The 18,807-nt window shown below is 38.5% G+C and overlaps 3 protein-coding genes across 6 annotated transcripts; all 3 read left to right on the top strand.

The window, feature by feature from the left end:
- Window positions 1-54: 54 nt before the first annotated feature.
- Window positions 55-423, top strand: RB195_020521 (uncharacterized protein; the record flags this gene model as incomplete). The annotated part of the gene is made up of 1 exon (XM_064188862.1): window positions 55-423. One exon carries the CDS (start codon window positions 55-57, stop codon window positions 421-423), a length of 369 nt encoding a protein of 122 aa, XP_064044743.1.
- Window positions 424-451: 28 nt separating this feature from the next.
- On the top strand, window positions 452-796 carry RB195_020520 (uncharacterized protein; the record flags this gene model as incomplete). Its single annotated transcript, XM_064188861.1, has 1 exon — window positions 452-796. One exon carries the CDS (start codon window positions 452-454, stop codon window positions 794-796), a length of 345 nt encoding a protein of 114 aa, XP_064044742.1.
- A 20-nt stretch (window positions 797-816) lies between these two features.
- Window positions 817-9,344, top strand: RB195_020519 (uncharacterized protein; the record flags this gene model as incomplete). Of its 4 annotated transcripts, XM_064188857.1 has the most annotated exons (19): window positions 1,623-1,733; window positions 1,866-2,491; window positions 2,660-2,768; window positions 3,018-3,125; window positions 3,188-3,309; window positions 3,378-3,507; window positions 3,569-3,635; window positions 3,999-4,091; window positions 4,499-4,586; window positions 4,698-4,769; window positions 4,865-4,952; window positions 5,229-5,353; window positions 5,429-5,522; window positions 5,697-5,795; window positions 5,992-6,157; window positions 6,508-6,589; window positions 6,719-6,791; window positions 7,216-7,313; window positions 9,305-9,344. In XM_064188857.1, the coding sequence occupies 19 exons, from the start codon at window positions 1,623-1,625 to the stop codon at window positions 9,342-9,344; spliced, it is 2,391 nt and encodes a 796-aa protein (XP_064044738.1). The 4 variants fall into 4 exon arrangements, with proteins under 4 accessions (XP_064044740.1, XP_064044741.1, XP_064044738.1 ...); XM_064188859.1 differs by lacking the exon at window positions 1,623-1,733 and having other exon boundaries at window positions 1,872-2,603; window positions 2,660-2,785; XM_064188860.1 differs by lacking the exons at window positions 1,866-2,491; window positions 2,660-2,768; window positions 3,018-3,125; ... (13 more) ...; window positions 7,216-7,313; window positions 9,305-9,344 and adding an exon at window positions 817-1,248 and having other exon boundaries at window positions 1,302-1,838.
- Between the last annotated feature and the right edge of the window lie 9,463 nt (window positions 9,345-18,807).

Below are 18,807 nucleotides of genomic sequence, written 5' to 3'. Positions count from 1 at the left end.
AGATCAAGCACGACGTCATTGGACTGACCGAGACGAGACGACGTCACCCTCTCAATGCCGTATATGAAACTGGAGAAGAACTGTTCTGCGACATGCGACAGTAGAGGTGTTGGTGGAGTTGGCGTCCTCGTCAACACGAGTATGGCAAAGAACATCGACTCTTTCGAACAACTTACGACCCGAATAGGACGTCTGCGGATGAGGAGATTTGGTCCAACACCAGCATTGACTATCTTCGTCGCTTACGCTCCAACATCAAGCTACGAAGAAGAAGAAGTCGAAGCTTTCTACATGGACCTGGAGAAGTTCTGCCGAGAAGATCATGCCTTCTACAAGGTCGTAGTTGGCGATTTCAACGCCAAAGTTGGCCCAAGGAACGCCGGAGGAACTTCACATTGGGACCCACGGCCTACAATGGAATGACCAGGGGGACAGGCTCTCCGAGTTCATCATGACGACTAAGACCATCCATGGGAACTCGCAATTCCAAAAGCCGTCCTCTCTGCGCTGGACGTGGGAGTCACCCGGTGGAGGGTACCGTAATGAAATAGACCACATCATTGTCAATAAAAGGTTCTGCCTGACCGACGTCGCTGTTGTACCAAAGTTCTATACGGGATTGGACCATCGCCTCCTCCGAGGAAGATTTTCCTTCACAAGGAGAGCAGAGAAAGCCGCCAAGTTCAGAGAGAGAAATCCCAGGACTATCATCAACTGGGATCTCTTTGCTACGCTAGCCGGCTTTTGGGAAGATTCCGCAATGGACAACATCGACGAGGAATATGGTGGCTTGTAGAACACCTTCACGACTGCGCGATGAAGGCTGAGAGTTTTAAAACCACCAAGAGACGCCTGTCTCTTGAAACTCTTGAGCTGATACGCCAGCGTGCAGCATCACGAGCCGCAGGGAACCAAGAACTCACGTCCGAGCTCGCAAGGCTTTGCAGAGAGGCGATAAAGGAAGACCTTAAAGAGGTAAGAGCAGAAGTGCTGGCTGAGCCTGCAGAGGCGGAGAAAAACATCCGCTATGCCCGTCGAGACTTCGCCAGTCGCAAGACGAGGATGACTGCTTTCCTGAACCCAAAGGGAACAGCCATTGCATCGAGAAGGGGGATGGAGAAAATCATCTACGACTTCTACTCTGATCTCTTCGACAGCCATGTTCACTTGCCTCCTCATCATCTGAGGGAAGACGGACAAGTCATTCCAGAGGTTCTCCCGTCCGAAATACGGCATGCTATCATGTCGGTAAGAAATCGTACGGCTCCCGGTCCCGACAAAATAAGACCAGAACACTGAAGAACCTTCCGTCGGTACTGATCAACACCCTGGCGAGGCTCTTTACACGTTATCTGTCGGAATGCAAGGTTCCTAAACAGTGGAAGACCAGTAAGACCGTGTTGTTGTATAAAAAGGGAGATCCACATGACACCGGCAACTATCGTCCAATCTGCTTACTGTCCGTCATCTACAAGCTCTTTACAAGAGTGATCCTTAATAGGATTGAAAAAGTCTTGGATGAAGGAAAGCTATGCGAGCAAGCAGGGTTTCGAAAAGGATTCAGCGCGGTTGACCACATTCACACTGTTTCGAAACTCATCGAGGTATTACGAGAGTACAAGATGCCGCTCTGTCTCACCTTCATCGACTTAAAGAAGGCTTTCGACTCAGTTGAGACGGAAGCGGTCGTGGAAGCCTTGGACAACCAAGGTGTCCCTACTCAGTACATAAAGGTACTTCGAGAGTTGTACAGTAACTTCACGACCGGAATTTCGCCATTCTACAAGAACATCATAATTGACGTGAAGAGGAGGGTCCGACAGGGTGATACAATTTGACCCAAAATATTCACAGCCACCCTCGAGAACGCAATGCGAAAGTTGGAATGGGACGACATGGGAGTGAAGGTTGATGGCCGGCAGCTACACCATTTGCGCTTTGCTGATGACATCGTAATGATAACACCTAGCATCAGCCAAGCGGAACGAATGCTGACCGAATTCGACAAAACACGTGGATGCATCGGTCTTCAGCTGAATCTACAAAAGAAGATGTTCATGCGAAACGGATGTGTCTCGGATGCCCCATTCACGCTCAACGGAACGAACATATCCGAATGCACCAGCTACGTTTATCTGGGTCGGGAATTGAACATGATGAACGACCTGACCCCCGAGCTGGGCAGGAGGAGACGAGCGGCTTGGGGAGCGTACAAGAGCATCGAGGATGTAGTGAAGAAGACCAGGAACACCCGGCTCCGTGCTCACCTCTTCAACACCACCGTACTTCCTGCTTTGACCTATGCTTCGGAAACCTGGGCATTTCGCAAGCAGGAAGAAAACGCGGTGGGCGTCATTGAACGCGCAATTGAGAGAGTGGTGCTAGGAGTATCCCGTTTCACGCAAGTGAGGAACGGGATTCGAAGTTCTCTCCTACGTCAACGATCGAAGATTAGAGACGCCGCCGCGTTTGCCAAGGAAATTAAAATAAGGTGGGCCGGACACGTGATGCGCTTTAATGACAACCGTTGGACCAGAGCCGTGAGCGACTGGGTTCCCCGCGATATTAAGCGCACTACAGGAAGACAGACCGCCGACCCGATGGTCAGATTTCTTCACGAAGTCCTTCAAAGAAAAATATGATGCTCTTCGGGTCCCAGGCGAAAGGAGGAACCACTGGGCTACTCTGGCACGCGATCGGGACAAATGGAAGGATTACTGGCGCCCGCTCGACCAGTTCGAAGATCAACGGGAGTCAAGCTGATCAAGGTGATCGAGATTTTAAGGTCATATTAGTCGTTCTTCTATTAGAAGTTCTTGACCGTTTTCCCATGCACCTTTCTTCTTCGTTTACCTCACTTTATTTCTTTTTACTTCGCTCGCGTCATTTGATGGGCTTTCTTCTCTTATATGGTTTGTTATATGCGTTTATTAACCTGCACAATAACAAAATAACATAATTGTACTACTGACGATATGCTGTAGCTGGAAAATTTATAATATATGCGCCATTTCCAGTGGTCATACCTGTACGAAACAGTGATCACCACTTTGCAATCCCTCTATGCGAAAGACTCTCGCGTTCACTTCCTTCCGCACGAATTCTGGAGCAATCATCAAAGACAAGTAGGTTGACTTCAGTAAGTAATCTGAAATGGTTCATTCATTAACACTTCTTGATTTTTGAGGTGGTGGTAACTAGACGGTCCTTCTTACCACCACGGCGTCGCGGCTTTGGAATGGAAGCACAGCAACGAATGTTCACACCGTTTAGTTTTGTGCGATTTCTACACGGAAGACCAAAAACGGAGTAGGTTCCTCTCAAGATGCACTCCTGAGCAGGACCACTATTTCTTCATTGCATTAGGGTTCTTTTAGTAGCGACAGCAGTGAGAGCGATGAAGAAGCTGGGCCTTCACATGATCTGCCAGCCTCTACTGCAGATATGAGGAACCTAAGCATTATACGATCAATCCCATTTGTGGTGCCCTTTATGCAGAGAGTGAAGGTAGAGTACTCTCGTGTTAAGTGTTTTACTCCACCTCTTCGAATAAAGTAAGGAATTCTAGATATTCCAAGATCTACTGGCTCACGACCGCGAAGCGAATGATATTGTGGACGATTTCCATAGTTTTGGTGAGTTTCTTCTATATTTGTTTTGTAATGTATATATATATATATATATATATATATATTGTACTGTATGTATTGTGCATTTTGTACACTGTAGTTATAGAGACAAAAATAGTAGTAAGGTACCGTTTATGACTTGTTCGAAAAAATTCATTATAGATTATATTGTTCTTTATTTGCGCGAGATTTGATTTTGCAACCTATGAAGATTTGAAAATTTTTGTTCTTTGCTCCATCGTTGCAAAGTTGTTGGTGTGGTTGAGAGTGGATCAGGGAAACGACGACATTTTCTCAAGGAATACACTCATTTGGAGATACATATGCTTATAAATTTTCTATTTGATAACTTTCTGTCCTCAATTTCAGCAGGAATGGGTTCACGTCGTAATGGGATCACGATAGCAGTACGTCGACAACATTTATATGAAGACGCTTTCGAGGCATTATCGCTGGGCAATGGTATGATCATTCATTCATTCATTCATTCATTCATTCATTCATTCACTCAAATGTTTCTTTTCATTTTTCTCTTTCATTTTTTTCTTTTCATTACTGTTGTTCCCCGTTCTTTCTTCTGTTTATTTCATCCCTTTTTTAATTTTTTGAATATCATTTCTATATTAATTCACTACATATTATTCCATTTTTTCTAAGCAGTGAAATTTCTCCCTCTTTAATCTCGACTTTCGTTCAAAATTTTGATGCCGATAACTTCCCACTGCAAATTTCTGTTTTCCTCCTATTTTATCACAGTTTCACATCAATTATTCAGCCTTTTTTGTGATTTGGAAGGCTGGGTTGAACTTGAGGATCTATTAAAAAATCCCTTATTCTTCTTTCTACAGCCATGAGATTGTCGCTTTTAGCGCCAAATCTTCGCCTCCCTGTTCGAGTGTCAATGACGAATTGGGTTGGACTGAATGAGGTCGGCATTGATGGCGGTGGGATCTTCAGGTGAGTTACTAGTTTTCTACGACTGTCAACTCACTTAACGTCTCAATGTCCGGTAAAAGCAATTAAATGACTTCAAATGTTAGTATTTGCATCGAAATGGAGGTATTATAGAGAATTTCTGACGGAACTACTTCGAACCGGATTCGATCCGGATAGAGGTTTTTTCAAGTACACTCATGATAGGTGAATTTTTCTCTGATCTATCGATGTTTTTTTCCGTAATTTGCTGGGAATTACAGTCGATTTTAGAATATATAATATATTCCACTTTTTTTTAGGCTACTGTATCCGAATCCTTCTTCCGTGCAGTTGTATCCGGACTCGTACTCTCAACATTTTTTCTTCCTAGGTCGAGTGGTTGCAAAAGTATGTGTGATGTTTGAGAATTTTGTTTGAGGATATCATAAAAAAAGTATGGTAATTTGCGATTAATTCCACTTGTGGATATTAACGTAAACTGGGTGGTAATAGATAGGTATATGGTAACTAGGCTTTCGTTGGCTTATTTTGAACAATTAGTAAAAGTGTCCTTTTGGAACAGTCAAAAAAAAGCAATGAGTTTTGTTCTTTAACTCTGGACTGATATTATTTTTCACTTTTCCTGTTCTCTACGACATTTATCTGTGGAAACATGCTATTCAGTTGATCTACGAGAAGCAAATGGCAGAAATACGATTTGCTGAGTTCTTCGTATCGCAACTGTTGGGAAGAAGGCAAACTGATGTTGATCTACATCACATGAAGTCATACGATCCAGCGATTTACAAGTAGGCGTCGTAGCACCTAGGATCATTCAGACAGTACTGATGCTTAGGCGTTATTTTTAACTTTTGTAATTACAGACATCTGAAAAATTTGCGTTGCCTGACAGCGGACGAATTAGCTGCTCTGGAACTCGATTTTAGTGTTATTGTTGATGACATTGGTGATGTCCAGGTACGGGTCCTATTTTTTCCGATTCATCGGATCTTTACTCTTCGGTTTTTTTTCATCTGCACGTCCTAAAAAGAGAAAGTAACATATTATTTTATGTTATAATTTTTGTTGAGGATTTTGACTTGTCTGTCTTTTTTGTTTGTTTGAGGAAATGTTGTGATACGCAATTTACAGACGGTGGATCTTGTACCGGGTGGTCGGAACATTCGTGTAACCGTCGACAATCGACTGGAATACATTAGATCATATGTCAACTTGTTCTTGTACAAGCGGGTTAGTTAATATGAAATAAATGTCCTAAAAAGATGCACATTCGTTTTTTAAGCTATTATTGGGTGGAGTCGCATTTGTGGATTGCAATATTGTTCTCAAAAATTTGTGCTGAGCTGCGATCTTACGATACATATGCGACTTCTGGAAAGAACCTCGTAAATTGGGATTATCTAAAAAAAGCTTGCTTTACGTGCAGATCGAACCATTAGTGGACGCAATGCGTGCTGGAGTTTCTACCGTAATAGATCCAGGATGGTTAGCAATGTTCTCTCCGTCTGAACTGCAAACGCTTGTGAGTGGAGCGGATGCTGATCTGGATGTGGACGATATGATGAAGCATACCGCTGTTCATAATATTCGAGGTGATATCCTTTTTTTCTTGGTTGCGTCTCGTTGGTTTTACTCTTCTTTGAATTTCTTCTTGATCATGGAACTTGAAAACACTCCTTTTCCACAATTTGCTTCTCTTTCTGTGAAATTTCAATCCAAGGTAATCGTTCCGGAGAGGATCTTCTTGTTTGCACATTAGAGATGTAAACTCTACTTTTTTGCCAAACTTACGTCCATTGTTGTTGATGATGCGCAAAATTGTTTTCATTTGTTCTTTGCAACTATTTTGGTACAATTTTTTTTGAACAATTTTTCTTACTTACAAGTAAAGTCTATTTTGTTTGTTTTTGTTTTACTTTTTCTTATTGTGTGTGTGTCCTAGACGAAGCTGATCGTGACTACATGAATTTGTTTTGGAGCGTTGTCTCAGACATGTCGCCAGAAGATAAACGCGGGTTACTAAAGTAAGTGAACTTAGAGTTCTCTATTTAGTTCTTCTGTGTATATTCGTCTTTATCATTATTTTTTTTCTGCATTTGCATTACTTTTTGAAACTACTTCACCTCTTCTGGGAAATAGCTGTGTAATTTAAGGTTCATTACGGGTTGCTCACGTCCACCAATTGAAGGATTTAAAATGCTTTACCCAGCCATCGGAATTCAGCTGGTGAGTTTTTCTTTTTTTTTTTTTTGCGAGAAGCTAGTCTTCTCGCAAATGCTCTTTAGAATAGAGGGGAACATGCTCAAAAGTGGAGTATAGTCGGGTCAAAGCGACAAGAATCACGAGTGTAGTTGCGGTGCATTTGCGTACGCGCTCGAAACGGTGCGGTGGAGGCAGCCCTTGGAATCGAGGTGAGACCGTCGCTAAATGCAGCGATAGGTGGTGCCAGCAAGGATTTCACCGCGCTCCTAGCCGCTACGCTCCACCGAGAGAAGCTGCGTACGCAACTGCGTGCGTATTTCATGTCGTTTGGCCTATGCGTTATATTCCATGTCATTGAAATGATCAAGGATCAGTTTTCGCACTCTTCTCAAGTGCTTATTTTCCTTATTGTTTCATCAAAATTGATTGATCATTGCGTTCGTTCCAGGTACATGACTCTGATCATTTACCGACAAGTGCCACATGCATGAATCTTTTCAAGTTGCCCATATATAGTTCGCGCTCTAAACTTGAAGATAAATTGAGGTTCGTTGCTCTAAGAACGTTTTTTTGAAATCGATATTTGTGATGAAATGAATCAGAGATTGGTTGATTTGGGGTAGAGGACTTGCAATTGGGATAACAAGGATTTTTCTTTAAAAACAATTTCAACGGAGCAATCGGTTTTTGGTTTTGTTCGATAACCACTGACCTCACCTTTTTTCTTAGGGAGATTTCTTTCTGATCCATCTACCTCGGATACTGTAGTTACAAATTGTATATGCCAAACAGTTGGTAACTACAAACATTGTTTAAACAGAGCCGTTTAATGAAGTTAATCACGTTAAATTTGCCCCTTTCTGAAAATACAAGAGTTTTTCATTTTATGCAATTTCCTCTTCATTAAGAAAAAATTCGTCAAGGAGATTATTGAGGAATTTCACAATTTTGAATGCTTAGTATAATTGGCATGTAGACAAAAAAAAACTTCTCGATTTTGATTTGAGTTACATTTCGACCGCTGCGTCAAGCTGTCGAGATGTTGCTGTGGGGCTGTGACCACCAGAAGAAGAAGAAATATCGCATGTGAATTAATTACAAAGTATGTGTAATAAATATTACTATTGTATTGTATTAATATTAAATTATTATTGAATTACATGTAACAAAACATGGTTCAGTCCTCGAGTTATGTGGATGCATTTTAAGACGTGCGTATGGCTGAAAGTTATTTTCTAGTAGCAATGTTTATTGGAATTTTTTCTTATGATGGAAATATTTACACACGCGCAACAAAGCCCGTATTTTTTCTTCTTTCTTGACTTGGAATTGTTCTGATTCCGATGACGAAATGTCATAATTAAAAGGTGGAACGTTTTGATATCGGATAAAGGATGATTTATCGTCAGGCGTCGTAGCCGATCAACGAACTGAAATGGATTTGATTGGCCTAAAAAAAGGAACATTCGTTCTTCCCCCCAGTCTTTAAATCATATCTAAAAAAATTAAATGAAAAATAAAGTAATATCTAAATTTATCTATCATTCTAATTTTTTAAAGCCTTGTTATCTCATTACGGTTAAAATGCAGTCAGGAGAAAAGATCAATCAGTTAATAGTTAACTAGCATCAACTACTCATCAAATACCTCAAATTAAGTTAAAGTTAAGGTTTAGTTAGTGGTAGTTGATGAGTTTTATGAATTAAAGGCATCACCCCACGAATCTGAGGTGGTGCAGGCGCCGCACAAGACTGGCGCGCTCCAATCGAACCTCTTGTACAAAATGGTGCGCCAAAACGAATGAAGCCGTATCTTCCGGGCCGTTTCTTACGGTAATTAGGAAGAAATGGACGGAATCACCCCCCTCTCCGTAGTCTCCCATCCTGTATACGAATACTCCACCTAAAATCTGCACCACCTCAGATTCGTGGGGTGATGCCTTTAAGGACAATATAAAAACCAGATTCATGTCCACAAAACATTCCGTTTGCTTTGTGCACTCACACGCTTTCACCCTATTATTTTTTTCCTTTCTTTAAGCTTTTTGTGTGAACCGTATTGAGTTTACCGTTTTGTTGGTCCTGTGATTCAGTTGTCAAAACCACTTGTTTATGGAATTGTTACTATATTTTGCTATTCTACTATTTTTGTGACTCTTTTTACACACTTATTTTAATAGTTTATTTTTATTCCGTTTATTTTTCGCTAAAGACAATGTTAAGGAGAAAAATATCCTGTATTTCTAGACGTTTCTGAGAAGCAGCACACGGTTGAATGTGGAAGAGAAGTAAAAGCAAGAAGAATAGGAAATATGAATTCATGTTGAATAACTACCAAAATGAGTAGACGAATTAGTGTGCGAATGAGTGAATGAATGAATGAATGAATGAATGAATGAATGAATGGGCGCTGCTATGAATGGTTCTTTTTTGTAGTGGATCAGAATTATTTCGGCTATTAGCGATTGCAAAAATGCGGTTATTTTATTTTTATGATGATTCAACACCTCTTAATATATGATAATACAGTATTTATAGGTATGCGATCAACGCCGGAGCTGGATTCGAATTGTCTTGAGGAGATGTGCTGTCAAATATGGCTAGGCTATTGTCAGATCCTTAAAAGAGTGGGTGCCAGTAGGGAAATTGTGTGTATGTGTGTCCATAAGAGCATTTTCTAGAACTTTTTTCTCGAAGAAAAAAATTTGGAATTCTAGTCACTATACTGGACGGTAAATTAAAAGAATGAACGTTACATCATGATGAATAAGTGAAAGTATGCTTTTGGAAACGTGCCAATTTTTTTTTAAATATCTTGCTATAGCACTTAAGATGAAGTTTTCTAAAATTAAGTTCGCTGTGTTTCTGTAGCGTTTGTGTTGCCTCACTGGTAATTTTCATGGGTTTATACTTACTGCACTCATTTTAACTGGTAATTTACAATAAATAGGTCAAAGTAAACCAGCAGTTCTCGATACCGTATCTAGGTATGTGCTCTTCATCCTTTAAAATATTTGAAACAATAGGTAGCTCAATGTAACCTCGATGTTTTTTTTTTCTATAGTTCTGCTCATCGAACAGCTTTCTAAGCATTTTCGCCTACTGTTTTATTTAAGTAGATGTTCTTATAAGTGCTAATCACCTGTAAATAATGATGAAAATGGTGGATTCAATCATTTGAAAACGTTCTGGAAAAAAATTCGATTTTCCCATTCAAATGATGTTCCTCTTATCTTCCATACATGTGTTGTGTGCTCTCCGAAACCGCCACAGTCCCCATGCTTCGCATCTATTTTGTTTTTGTTTGTAATTGTGTGCTAAGGTTGTGGATTGTAGAATGTGCTTGAATGACTTCTTGTAAATAATGTGATATCACGTTCACGGATTTTCCCCTTTCAATAAATTATTTCTAGTGCTGTTACAGTATTTCGACAGTAACAATCTTGTAGAATTTCTTTATTTGGTGCAGTTATCAAAAAATGATTCAAAAATCAACATCTCCTTGTCGATTTCAGTATTTTGTTGGATTACAACTAGAGTAAATGTTTATCGTTTAAAAGAACCGTATGTGTTACGTGAATAATGAAATTGTTACGACAGAATGTAAAAATAAAAGTGAAGAGAAATGTTATGGAGAAAAATATCCTGTATTTCTAGACGTTTCTGAGAAACTGCAAGCGGTTTTGTGAATGTGGAAGAGAAGTAAAAGTAAGGAGAATCAGAAATATGAATTCGTGTTGGATGACTACAAAAATGAGTAGATGTACCAGTGAATGAATGAATGAATGAATGAATGAAAAATAAATGTGAAATGTTATGATTTGATAACATTTCCTATAAAAGGATTTAGAATTTAGAAATTACAATGTATGTAGGAATTTATTGTTTGATTTTTATGGATTCGTATTCAGAAGATGTTGATTATTAAGGGATAAATGAGGTTTTTTTCCTACAAAATGTAAAGGAGTTACTTTGTTTTCTCTTCGTTTTTTTTCTCACGTTGTCAAATCATAGGCGATCCAAGACACACGAAGACATTGACGGGAAATGGGTGCAATTTCGAAGAGCAAAGTTTGGCTTTATTCTGTTTTTTCTTTCTTTTCTGTCAATTAAAAATTCGCATCAATTAATTGATGCGAAAATAAGTAAGTGATTTCGGAGACCTCATTTGAAAAAAAAAACGGGTTCACAGCTCTTCATGACGACTTCTCTTCTGTAGCATAGGTTTTAAATGAAAAATGCGATGAAAACATCGATCTCGTAATTTGCAGTTAGCGATGGTGCCTTTAAAATCGGATTCACTCTACCCTGAAAAAGGAAAAGGTGAATGCAAAACCAAGAAGAGAAGAGATTTCTGAAGAATCGCATTATTCCTGATTGGGAAAAATGGCATTAAAATATATTAATGTTGATATTAAACATTAATAATAGATAACATTAATAATTAATATTAAATATGTTATGTTTAATGTAATACTACAAGAAAATAGAAAACGAATGAAGTTTGAAGGAAAAAAACGGTGAAATGTAGGTACAATGAAAGGAAACTAGTAAATAAATAAACTTTTAAGAAAGCAACTGTAAAATGTATGTGACAGAAAGTCAGAATCAGAAAATAATTAAAGATTGAACAAAAAAACAAAATGTAAAAATAATAATATGTCATATAAAACAATGTTAATTTTTTAAAATGTTGTTTACAAGCACTAAGAACAATTTCTATCAATCCAGAAAAGTAACCGTTATTCCTCAGGAAATAACGTCAGTGTCTTTCTTGATTAGGGTAAGAGGACTTAGGAGAACTGTTTTCAATGTCGTTATTAATATTGTTTCCTTTTTTTTTTTAAGGAAATTCTACACTTGTTGCTCTGCAATAATCCTTTTTTTGAATAATTTTTGTACGTCATTTTTGGAAATTTTCCAAATTTAGTTTCAATTTTTGTCTATCATAAAAATAAGTGGTTTTAAACTAAATTCTATGAAAAGAATGAATAAATTAATGGTACATAAACAAACAAAACGAAATGAAACAAAAAACATAGTTTTAATGAGATTATGATGTACTGCTTTACTCAAACGCTATGATCTACCGTGAACAGCAGGGTGATCGAATAAGCGAACGAAAAATTTTACGGGCTCCATCCCTCTACTCTCACAACCCTCCGTGGCGCGCTGGATTTTACGTGGATACAGTGGAGGGAAACAGTTTCACACACCTTCTTCTTCTTGTCTTCTCATTGATCGGGGCGGGGAAAATTTTCTGGAATCAGTCGGAGGTTTTTTTTCTCCGTCGTATGCGCTTCTACAACCTACAAACCGCGTCTACAACTAACTACCTTATGCAAATCCTGTTTAATCTTCCCCCGCCGCCCCCGCCTCCTACTCCTCACAAGATCATAAATCGTGTGAATCTTATTATCTTTAAATACTTGTTATACTCGTTTTCAATGGGAACTGGATTTGAAGGGCAGACGAGGGATGACGGGGATGAATGAGTGAAATCACTGCGTACTACATACGCGTGCGTGTGCTTTTGCGTTGCGTTACGGGAGAACTGAACACGTTACAGTGTTTTTGCAACGTGAAAAAGAACGTTCAAGTACTATTCTCTGGATAAGCCTCTTGGATGAGAATGGATTTGAAGTAGCAGTGAGTGAGTGAGAAGAAATTTGTACGCCGTGAATCTCTCACCAGTCGTTTATACCACATTATACCACATTCACGGATTACAGGCACGATCCACGGATATGGAGCATATTTTTAGCTTTCTCTCGATTTTTTTTATTCACATCGCTGGATCACAGGCCAAAGGACGATTTTATTCATGGGTGCGCAAGTCTTCAGCAATTTGTGCACTAATTTCGTGATATAAGTGGATGTAAATAAACAAATAAATAGGTAAACAAATATAAATAATGTGACATTCGTTTCTAAAGAATACATCCATTAGTGTATTTTTATTTACATTTACTTATATCATTATTTTATTTTTATATTTATTTATATGATTGTTATATTTGTATATTCATTTGTATTATTATTTAATTTTCACAAATATTCATATTCATTTAATTTTATTTTCATAATTACTGTTCATGTCATTATCATGTTTTTGTATTTGTTTATTTTACTATTGACAACAAAAAGTACAAATAGCTACAAGTTTTCAGCTGCGTACCGATCTCAGGAGCTATTCTTACAAATTGTTCGAAGGTGTTACTGCCTTGTTTCTAGCGCACCTTCGACGAGTTTAAACGAATAAACAAACAAACAAGTGGTCGTAAACAAATGGCTAAATAAGCCATACCGTATAAAAGCTGATACACTAAGAAGTGGTTGTCGTCAGATTCAAATGGTTGCCAAATCCATGGTACATAAATAAATAAATAAGTGTATGAGTAAACAAGTAAACAATGAGACATACATATCTACTGGTTTAGTCGGTTTATAGTTTATAGTTATGTTTGTAGATCGTTAGAAGAAGTACAGTAGAAAAAAGTATTTGAATTTAAATACTACATAAATATAAAATATTTGAATTTCAAAAATGAATATAATTTGTCTTTGAATTTATTTAATTATTATTAATTAGCTTAAAGGAAGCATATCAGGAATCCAAAGTGGTGAGGGAATCCACGACAAAATCAAGAGATGAGATTGTGGATCGCAGGATCAAGAGCAGTTTCGCTAACCTCTCCCTAATCGTCCTCAATAAAACAGGCGTGGGAACGCCTTTAATTCTTACGAGGAACGTTAGAACGCTCCTCTATGTACACGTTCTGGTCCCCTCAGAAATCCATCCATTGGCTTCACTTGAATAGGCGGTTGAGGAGAACCCATTGCTTTCGACCGCTGTGCAGCTGGATGCGGCGCGTGTACGGTGCTTGTTCTCACGTGCCTCGTAGGAACTAAGGCGGTTCTCACGCCATTTTTCACGACGAATAGGAAGAGATGAACAGATCCACTCTCCAATCCCGCAGTTTACGAGCTCAGAGACAGAGTTTTCGCATAGGAAATTCATGCCACGTTAGCTTTGTTCTATAAAAAAATTGTTTGTTGGGGTGATGGTTCTATAAAATAATTAATTTTTATGAGAAAATGACTAGCGAAACAGTCCGTTTTAATGAGGTATAGAATGTATCTTGGAGTGTTTGAAGCGGAAATGTTGCAGGATTGAATCGGTGGTTTATTTTTGTCAAAAGGTTAGCAAAAAGGCGAAGTACATAAGCAATTCGACGAATATAATGGATATATCTAAGAATATAGGACAAGATCAGGCTCCAGAACCCTTCAACGCACAATTTTTACTGCCTAGGATTAGACGAATTAGTCCTCTCCTAGGAAAAAAAAGCAGCTAAACTTCAACACGATACTTCAGAACGATAAGTGGACGGACAAGCAATATCGAGTTAATCCACTCCTATCCTTTTCTCTTCTGGAGTATTACTTGCTGGATTTATAACGCAGTGATGGGAAAGTGTTATGTATTCTTATTCTTTCGATTTCGAATTAAGCCGGAATCACTACTCTATTGCGGATTCGGTTAAAAAAAACTCTTCTAGCAATTTGTTTTCTCAAAACTTTCTCGTATAAAGCTGCCACTTTTCCGGGAATCCCTCAATTTTCTCTTGTTATTTGTAATTGGAGTTGCAGAAGCGGTTGGACGAAAAAAAAAAACTGCAAAATTGACGTCATTCTACTCATTTCTCTACTCTCCCTCTCAGTTGATTTTATTTTTCAGGATTTTTTTGGGAGAAATTCATTCACGTCTATCTATATAGACAAAAATATCTATAATATTCTAAATATTTCCTATGAACATCGACAAAACAACTTCAACGTCCGGTTACTTGGCGAAACGTCGACGGGTAGATCACTTTCATGAGCGTAGGATGGTCCAAAGTTAGCGTTTATTGTACTTCAATCTCTTTTGTCGATTTCCCAAAAGTTCACAAGGCAGAAGCAAATGTTCTGATTCTTTTTCTTACCTTACTTTTTGCTTATCTTTTCCTTTGTTCCCTTTTTTAGTGAACCGTATCAAAAATCGGAATTTTTCGAGCAATTTTCACACGAATACTATGACGTGAGAAGTTTTGTGAAACAGAAGCACTTATTTTTCGGGATCAATTGATCAGCTATTTTTTTGGTATCGTTACATAGGTATAACTACCAAATATCCTAACATTTACCCACTTTTCTATTGTGTCCAAATGTCCGTTTATACTTCAGTGACAGCGTAACATTAGCATCCATTTTGATTGCTTTTATACGGCTTCATCTGTCTTTTCTTATTTTTCTTCTGGATTCGTATTTAGATTCCAGTTGTATGCACATGTCTGATCGCTTTAGAGCATAGAAAGACATTTTCGAAGATATCGTTGGTGATTCAATGTCAGTTTGCGGAATATTTCCGGCTACCGTATCCGTGTCGCCTTGTTGTTGTCGTCATTAATCACGTTAATCGTTGATATACGAACGCCATCGCCGTTGCTTACACAATGAAAAACCTAAGACGAAGGTTCTCGGTTCTCGTTTCCGGTTGATTTGAACGGATTTCATACGCGAGAGAACAATTACACCGAGATTATACCGAGAACCTGCGGAACACGGTTAAAATCCTGCAATACACGTAATGTATTGGCCTCGATCGATACATATATTTTTTGTGTCAGTCTACTAAGAAAAGCGATGTGAACTGCTGGCAGCTGCTGTTTCCGTTGTTTAACCTTTTTTTTTAAATTTTTCTCCCGTTAATTAATTTTTCTGTTAAGATTAATTTCTTTTTTAAATAATTTTCTGTTTGTAACATGAGAATGGCATGAGACAATAATTTACCCATGAATTCCCTTTAGGACCCATGTAGTCGGTAATTGCAATTTTAGGTGAAGACGTATGTAGCGGCGAGTAGTCGTGCCTGCTACCTATCTAGCATTTATTCCTACTTTCTACCGGATCTACTTCCACTAAAAAAACTGTTCTTAAAAAAATTTAAATGGAGTGTTTTTTGGCAATAAATGCAGCTAATAACATTAATTAGTGAAGTTAGTAAAGGTCATTAATCGTAATGTTGTATAATTAATCAATTAATTCAAGTAATTAATCAGCAAGTAGGAACAGCTCCATAAACATTCCTAACTATCGATCGATACAGTGACCATTGAGTCCTCTATTGCGAAATATTCACTTTTTGAGTTATATTTCACTAAAGTGCATACCTAAGGTTACTTTTTTTTAAAAATTAGGTTCCGAGTTGTGGATCAATTTTTCTATGTGTTCGGATCTATATTTCTGAAGTTAGGAAAGTGCTCACGAGCGTGTGCAGGTTAGGAAAATCCCGTATATTCGTGGCAGTTCTAAAATTTAATATATCCAGTTTATTGATTTAATATATCTAATTTATTAGTTCTACCATTATTATTGAAATTATTTATTTTTTTTAGTTCTTAGATTATTTTATATGCGTACTTTTGTTCTTCACGTGGAACACAGGGAATTCAGATTTCAAGTGCTGTGAAAAAATCGTAACCGAGAGGAATTTTTGCGTACTCCAGAACATTCCAGAATCTTCTGAATCTCTGCGTCTCTCTAAAAATACTCAATGAATAGCAGGCCATCCTCTTAAAAATCGTGTCTAAGTGCTCCATTTTTTGGTCTTTCAGAGTTCAAGTGTATTTTCACGTAAAAAGTGGTCTCATTCTATGATGATTGTGTTTACTTCACGACATCGTACGAACCGTGGGAAAAAAGTGTACCAAGTTAAAGAAATCTTGAAATTTCTCAGATTCCATAAGTGCGGCGTGGATACCTCGGTAGGTGACCTCTTCACTATATTTTTCTATTTATATTGTACTTTCCAGATGAGTGCGATTATTTCTCATCTGATCAATACCGAGGGATTTTTCAGATTTTTCCATCTAAGTGCTCTAGACGTCACGCAGAAAAACGTGATGGTGTCATTTTCGGTCGCACTTGATTTTTTCCCCTTAAAGTTGACTGTTCGGCGCCGCTGTTCACCCGCACGCTCTACATCTCACCACCTATTCTTTGTGCTCTTTTGCCTCTTCTTCTCAGGACCAATCTTGTTTTTTTCTGGTGGCCACGTTTCAGTCCCCTTTTCAAATTTTTCAACAATATTGTGTGGTGATAGCGCGGCGGCGATGTACTGTATCATATGGATGGTGCCAGCCGCTGTGGGGGTGGGCGGGGCCGCGGCTGACCGCGGCGGCCCCGCCCATCTTGTCGTGCGGACGGGCGGACGCCGACCTCCGACCACCGCCGCCGTCGCCCCCGTCCCTATCCCCCCCGTCGACCAGCCGATCATCGTCTTACCCTCTTTTATACGACACTTGCACGTGCGGGCACAGTTCCGCGTAATTATTGTGTGTGTTGCCTTGAAACCTTACCTTACTAGTTAGCGACGAATATTTTCAAAGGGCATTCAGTGCAGAACTCCAAGCCCCGCCCCTTTTATATTCACTCTCACCTCCAATTTCCGTGCTCGTTTATTCGTTTCAGCGTGATTTCCTTTTCTCATCCAGCTTACCTGCACAGAAGGGCAATATATTTGCCTGATTAAGGGTTTATAGTTATCGGGAGCACGATAAGAACGGCGCTAATGTCTTTTATTTGTACTACCGAAGAAAACAGTTTTTATTTGATGACACAACATTTCTCTAGTATCTCTTTCAAATTTTTGCGCTATGGACTTCATTACAAATTTTTTTCCATATTTTTTTAAACCGTATTCTTTGTTGTTTGTGAAATGTCACGTTCAGTTTTGGTGCACTTGCAAATTTCACGGTATAATTCCTGCGAATTCACAATTTTCCATCGATTTTTGCGGTTTGTTTCGTTTTCTGCCGACCTCTTCTTAGTATTTTGAAGGGGAAATTGTTCTTATTACTCACAAAATTACCAAAGAATTGAAATCCAGCACTGATTCTTCTCTTACTACTGTTGATTGGTTCTTCTTCACAATTTTCATAAGTTACTAGAACTCTTTTCTTTCCGGACATCTGGAAATGTGAGATGAAAATTCTTGATGCATCAAGCACATTAAGGAATCTTTATCTGGAAGTTTCATTCTACAAGTTTTTTTTTCCTTTATTTACTAGTAATACAATTATTATCAAATTAATTAAGAATATTATTACTTATTTAATGCGTGATTTTGACCCTCGCCACTCCTGTTTATTTCAAATCAAACTCTTGCAGAAGGAATATGAGTTCTACAAGAAAAAAAAATAACTAGAAATTAGATTTACACCTCAATTTAGTGCACTTACATAGATGATTTGGGATGTTGAGTGGGCTATGTGTAGGAGTAACTATTTCTCCTAACCATATTGCAAATGTATAAAGATTTGTGGAAATATACGGCACAGCTGTTGAATCCACGATATTCCCATGAACCGGTGACAGATTTTTGCTTTTATGAGTTCTCCATCGGTAATTTCACTCCTATCCGTTTTCCAGTCACATTTTTCCCGATAATCCTCTATCAGTTACACAACGAATTTCAGAGTTGACAAAAAAAGCGTACTTGTAACTTATTAAAAATTTTAAGAAGAAGAAGAACCAATCAACATGTGCTAATTATCCTTGAGATCCTATCTTCAATAGATTCTTGTCCTTCGTCGTTAAACTGACTGTGGAACGAGAAGAAAATCAGTTAATGCCTGTTCTCACAAAAAAGTCATGTCTTTATTAAAGCTTGCAGAGAAAATACGAATAATAAATGTTTTAAGAAATTATTTATTATTTATTATTACCTCTATTACCTATTATTATTATAAAGTTATAAATAAAGTTTCTGGCGTTAATCAATCCGCCTGGGATGCGTCCCCACGTTCACTTCAATTCAGAATCGTTTGAGGTTTACGAACATGTATCTGGCCTATACAATGACTTGCGGTGGCTAGCCAATGTGTTAAGTCAGTGTTTTTATCCTCCCAGACAAGTGCGGTACCAGTTCATCGACCCCGGATGGATGAAGGGTTTGGTGAGCACTAGAGCGGATTCGAACCTCCGATCGATTGTGC

Source organism: Necator americanus, chromosome II, assembly GCF_031761385.1.
Source record: "Necator americanus strain Aroian chromosome II, whole genome shotgun sequence".
In the NCBI taxonomy this organism is placed as follows: domain Eukaryota; kingdom Metazoa; phylum Nematoda; class Chromadorea; order Rhabditida; family Ancylostomatidae; genus Necator; species Necator americanus.
The sequence above is the reverse complement of the archived record's forward strand: the minus strand, read 5'-3'. Positions and strand labels throughout refer to the sequence as shown.